The sequence below is a fragment of the Malania oleifera genome, chromosome 6 (assembly GCF_029873635.1).
Source record: "Malania oleifera isolate guangnan ecotype guangnan chromosome 6, ASM2987363v1, whole genome shotgun sequence".
Taxonomy (NCBI): domain Eukaryota; kingdom Viridiplantae; phylum Streptophyta; class Magnoliopsida; order Santalales; family Ximeniaceae; genus Malania; species Malania oleifera.
In genome coordinates this window covers 58,614,214-58,620,072 of record NC_080422.1, presented here as the reverse complement: position 1 = coordinate 58,620,072, position 5,859 = coordinate 58,614,214, and the positions used below count along the sequence as shown (strand labels likewise).

Genomic DNA, 5,859 nt, shown 5'->3' with positions numbered 1-5,859 from the left:
TAAGGTATATAATGGAAAATATTGACAAATTACCTTGAGGCCTAAATATGTTGGACACAATTAATTTCAAAAGGGTATAATTACACCATTATATATGTTAGGTCAAGTCATGAGAATCACAACATTTGAAATGCGTTTGAGACCCTTCTAAAAACATAAATAATGGGAACCCAACCTTTTTTTTTTTTAATTTCACTACCAGCTAATTAATTTAATGGGTAACAAAAAGTTACTAACATATGACTCACTGCACTGGAAATAAATATTTCAAGAATCGCTAGTGATAACTATTACAATGATAAAAGGACACGTCAATTCAGTTTTAATGAAGTTTATTGTTGTAATATACTTGTAATAAAGGGGTATGATGAAAACTTCACCCATATGAACACGAGAAGTAGTGTCACTTTTAACAAAAGTTTGGGGCTAATTTTTAAAAATTTTCATCAAAACCAGGAGCTAGTACAAGGCATACTAGTGTTAGAATTTTTAATGAACTTCTCATCGAAGCATGATAGAATTATGTGTGATATTTTTTCAATTTTGATGCAAATGAGTCTTAGTTTAATCTTAAGCCACTATAGATTTCATTAGGTAGGAGATTTAAATTGAAAGATACATACATATTTGTAAGCATGAACCAATAAGTATTTGACTTAAAATTTATATAAAATCTAACTAAGGGTTGTTTTAGTTTTTGATTGTAATATAAAGGAGAAGGAAAAAAAAAAAAAAACTTTTACAAACTTTTTTCTCATATCAAAAGTTTGAGAGAATTGAGAATAAGTTTATGAATAATTTTCCATCCTTCTAATTAACATTAGAGTTCAATGGGGAAAAATGGAGCAAAATAATTATAAATATATAGACACGTGCTTTTGTGATTAATTAAGACCTTATATTTGAATTTTTTTAATTTAATAATAAAATTTCAAAATAAGATAACTATTGGAAATAGATGTTATTTTAAAATATAGCACGAAATTATAATACAAAAGTAATGTCAATTTGAAGAGACATAAGGAGTGGTGTCTATTTCGAAGGGGTTTGATTCGTAACACATCTTATCAATAAATAAAAGATCTTAATATTTGGATTAATCATAAAAGCAACACCGAAATTTGTCTTTCCACCCTCTGTTATTTCTTTCATAGTCAAAACACTGTGTTTATAGAGATTAAAGTTCTGTAGATAAATCTTCATATTGTTACCTGTAGAGTGGTCTCCAAATTAATATTGCTAAGTTAATAAATACAAGACTTTACTCATTCTTCCATTTTGAAACCGTTTAATTCCCAAGCTTGCGTGTGCTTTCTTGGACGCCAAGTAAATCTGAACGCTTTGAAACGCCCATCAACCCTGTTACGGAGGGTGGCAGATCCCCTGCGTGCGCTACCACATATGTACGGTGCGCTTCAACATCTGACGACACAGATGCAAGGGCTGTGAGTATAATATATTCAATTCCTGCCACGTCCCTCGAGCCCAGGATTCCAGATTCCCCTCTAAATCATTAAAACCTCCCCTACGGCCTACGCCACCCCCGCCCTGTTCCATAGTGCGTTCCACTCTCCTCTCAGATGTTTGTATATTACAAGGAAAAAGAATGAAAATGAGTAGGCAGGGCCCCAATTTTCATGCAAAATGACGTCATTTGTAAACCACTATCAGGCCCACTCTCTGCTACCCAAAAACCACTCTCCCTCTGCCTTCTCTATAAAAACCATCTCCGCCCTTCTCTGCTTTCCCATTCCTTCATCCCCTCAATTTCAAAGCCCTCCGAAGCTTCACTTCTGATCAGTCCCCTAATCCATCCATCCATCCAACTATCCATCTGCCAAGTTAGTGTTAGAAGAATGAGAAGTGGGGTGACCTTCAACGCGACGGCTCCGACGTCTCCGGCGGTGCAGCACTCGGCATGGCACTCGCCGGTCCCGTACCTCTTCGGCGGCCTGGCGGCGATGCTGGGTCTGATAGCCTTCGCTCTGCTGATCCTCGCGTGCTCTTATTGGAAGCTCTCCGGCTACTTCGAAAGCGGCGCCGGCGGCAGCGGCGGCTCTTCCGAGAGGGACCCGGAGAGCGGCGACGGCGCCTTGAAACGTCCGCCGGTGTTTGAAGAGAAAATTCTGGTGATAATGGCTGGACAAGAGAAACCGACCTTCTTGGCAACGCCGGCGTCCAGCAGGGCTTCTTCTTTCAACAGCGAGAATGGTACTGCCGATCAGAAATCAGCGGGAGCAGATGGAGAAGAAGTTAAGAAGCAAGGGATTTGAATTTTGCTTTTTTTTTTTTTTTTTATTAATAATTAAATTCGAGAAATGTAAATTATCGGAGGTTAATGGAAGATTTTGGTGGTGTTCTGGTCAATTTTGTAATCAATTGTTTTTCCTCATTATTACGCATACAAGAGCTTGCCATAATTAATCAACTTGAAATTGAATAATAATAATAATAATAATAGATTGATAATTAAGTCCGGTTGCCCAACCCTGTGTGGATGGATTGGGGACCCTATGGGTATAAATAAATTATTACGAGTACAATACTACACAGCAAAGTTGCCACTGCTCATGAGGCTGCAATTTGGCTATTGCAAAAAAGTTTGTTTAATTTGTCCTAACATTAATTTTGTCAGGAGTGAATAAAATAATGGAATTGATTTTATCCATCTCAAATTCATCTTTTAGCTACCCAGCCTGTAAACTTAATTTTTATGCTCAAATAATAAATTTTAATACTATAAATATTCTTTCTTTTAAAAATATTTAAATTTATTCCTATTATTATTTTAAAATACTTATTTAATTATTTGTAATTATCTCAAAATACTCTTATAATTATATTAAATTTATCATTATAACTCTTTATAATTATACTAAAATATCCCTATAACTATTTACAATTATTCTAAAAAACTCTTATATTATTTAATTTTATTAATTTTAATTTTTGTAAAGAAAAAATTTAAAAATAGAAAGAAAGAACTTATTATGACTGGTCATAATAATAATAATAATATACTTATAATTAATTTTTGACACGAGTGCATGGGTGAGTCCGGTTCGGTAAACCTTTGCGGTTAATTAGGGAGGAGTTGAGTGGGATGAAAAGCAAGGGAACAACAATGCAGGGGTACGTCCGGCTCAGGGGACCGGGATCGGTTAATTTGGGGAGTCGGGTCCGGGGTGAGATGAAAAGAGCAAACGAGGACACGCGTACGGGTCTGGAAAAAGGAGAGCGTCAAATACGCGGCGAGGGGAAGCTGCAGCCTGCATTTGCTTCACGCCCATAAATGACTACATTTATTTTTTATTTTTTCTGAGGTGAACTGCTTTGACTTTGATATGTACCATAAAATTAATTAATTTATTATTATTACTTTTTTAACTCCCAGGGTGTTGTTCAGGTGTAGTGCGAGCTGCGAGAGTGTCTCTCACGAGATCAGGTGTTCAAACCCTCCCGAATTCATTTCCGCCCCTGAATTCCTGAAATTTACCTTCATTTGGAGTTGTGGGGTCGGCTTCAAGGGGCGCGGAATTAGTCACGTTGACCGTAAAACGGACACGTGGAAACCCGGTGCGTAAGTTAAAAAAAAAAAAAAATTAAGAGTTTTTTCTAAATTTAGTTTTAATTTATTTAAAAATATTTAAGAAAAGTTCGAATATAATTTTGTTTTTCCATTTGATGTACCTTAAAATATTGCTGAACCATCCAATATTTTTTAAATAAAAAACATTGGATGATCAAACATTTTTTTAAAACAAAAATGTTGAATGATTTAGTGTTTTTTATATAAAAGATGCTATTTGGACCAACGATTTTTGCATGGCCTATGCAACATTCAATGATTGAATTTTTTTTATTTTTATTTTTATTTTGTATTAGGGTTTATTTGGAGATTTGAACAATTTTCAATGATTTTTTTATATATATATTAGACATCAAAATATTCGGAATATTTAAACTGATTAACTTTAATTTTAACTCTGAAATCTTTCAATTACAATGTGTGTTCTAAAACTTGAAAAAGGAGAACCATTTTGTTAATTCCATTATATTTTTTACAAACCGAATGTGCAATTTTAGTTTACACTGATGAGGTTCAATAAATATTGTCATGAACTAATATAGGATATAATCTAGTGAACAAACTTTGCACAAAATCATTTTTCCATTTCAAACTACCAAAATATGGAAGAAAATAATGATAGAGAAAAGTCCACAAATATTAATTTAAAAAAAATTCAAACTGCATACACAAAATGAAAAAAAAAAAATGTAACAGCCTAACAATCTTAAATCAATAAAAATAAACTAGTTGTTGCAATGCTAGAAAATGATTCATGTAACTGACCCCAAATACCACGTAATAAGATTTAAAACATGATTGTTTTTTATTATTATTGTTGGTGGTGGTGGTGGTGGTGGTGATGTCTTAGACAAAGAGTCAAGCTTCCAAACTATTTACTTATAAGTAATCTTCAAAAATGAAAAGTTAATACTAGTTACAATTTTTTTGTCATTTCAATCAAGAGTTAAGCAGCCAAGTGTCAACAAGAATTACCAATTTCGAAGTGTTCAATTAGTTATGATGGAAAGAGTTCATTTGAAAAATTGAATGCAATCATATGCTCTTTGGTTTGTTGAGTTCATCGAAGAAGTAAGAAGATGCCTTATGTAATAACCTAAGGAAATTATTCAGGACCTCGTCGACGAACACAGGGGATTCATCGACGAGGGTACATGAGGATCGTCGACGAGGACACGTTTCGTCAACGAGAAGATACTAAGAAACTGTTTTTCCAAGTTCTGAATTTCGTCGACAAGGAAATAGCATTTGTTGACGAACCTCTTTATTGACCTTGTCGACGAAATGACGTGACTCGTCGACGAAGGCCATAGTATAAATAGTCTTTAACTCCAATTTTTACGCAAAAATTTCAACAAGAATTTCCTTTCTCTCTCCTCCACGATTCTTCCCACTTCTCTCTTCGATTTTGGCCCCGTTAGTCATCGGATCGACGATCTGAGGCCACTACGATGCTCTTGAGAAAGTTCTATCCAAGTCTGTCGGAGCGGATCGTTGGTGGGACGAAATTGAATTTTATCCCAAATTCAGGGTAAGATTTTTATGCAATATTTGGCTTTCCATCAGTTATAGAAAATGTAGTAGTCGAAAAAATAGTGATATTTTGTTTTGACAAATGTTGTTTTCAGGGTGTTGAGTGGAATCCTGCGGGTGTAGGACCCGTCACAGTAGAGGATTTTAGCAAGAATCAGGTAAGAGAAATATGATATGTTAGACAATTCTATTATGATTCAGTACAAATCATATGTTTTTAGTAAATTTTTATTTAGACCATATATACAGTTTTCAGAGCATGATAATATTGATATTTAGTTGTGTGACATGAGTTTAATATTAGATCAGCACATGGTTTATATAATTTTCAGAATACCATGATTTACAGTATGCGTACAAAAATTTTTATTTTATAGTATTTTCAGAATACTATGATATACAAACCACAAAACTATAACATTCAGTTACTACAATTAATCAGATATTTTAGTTATTCATCTATGCAAATATCTTAGATATTCAGTTATTACAGTTTATTCAGATCAGTTTATATAATGTTATGATTATTTCAGTTGTTACAAATCATGGTAAAAGCAGTATTTTAGAAATATCAGTTATATATATATATATATATATATATATATATATAGTATCAGACCCTGATGGACCATATTCAGCCAGCAGAGCACGATACTATAACTATATTCAGTTTAGAGTGCAACCACTACTCAGATAGTATGTGGTATTCAGAAATCGATTTTGCCTATGTTATATAC

General features: G+C 33.8%; 1 protein-coding gene across 1 annotated transcript; it reads left to right on the top strand.

The window, feature by feature from the left end:
• Positions 1-1,701: 1,701 nt before the first annotated feature.
• Positions 1,702-2,367, top strand: LOC131157587 (protein GLUTAMINE DUMPER 3). Its single transcript, XM_058111860.1, has one exon. The coding sequence runs from the start codon at positions 1,857-1,859 to the stop codon at positions 2,271-2,273; it is 417 nt and encodes a 138-aa protein (XP_057967843.1). The 5' UTR covers positions 1,702-1,856; the 3' UTR covers positions 2,274-2,367.
• Positions 2,368-5,859: the final 3,492 nt, after the last annotated feature.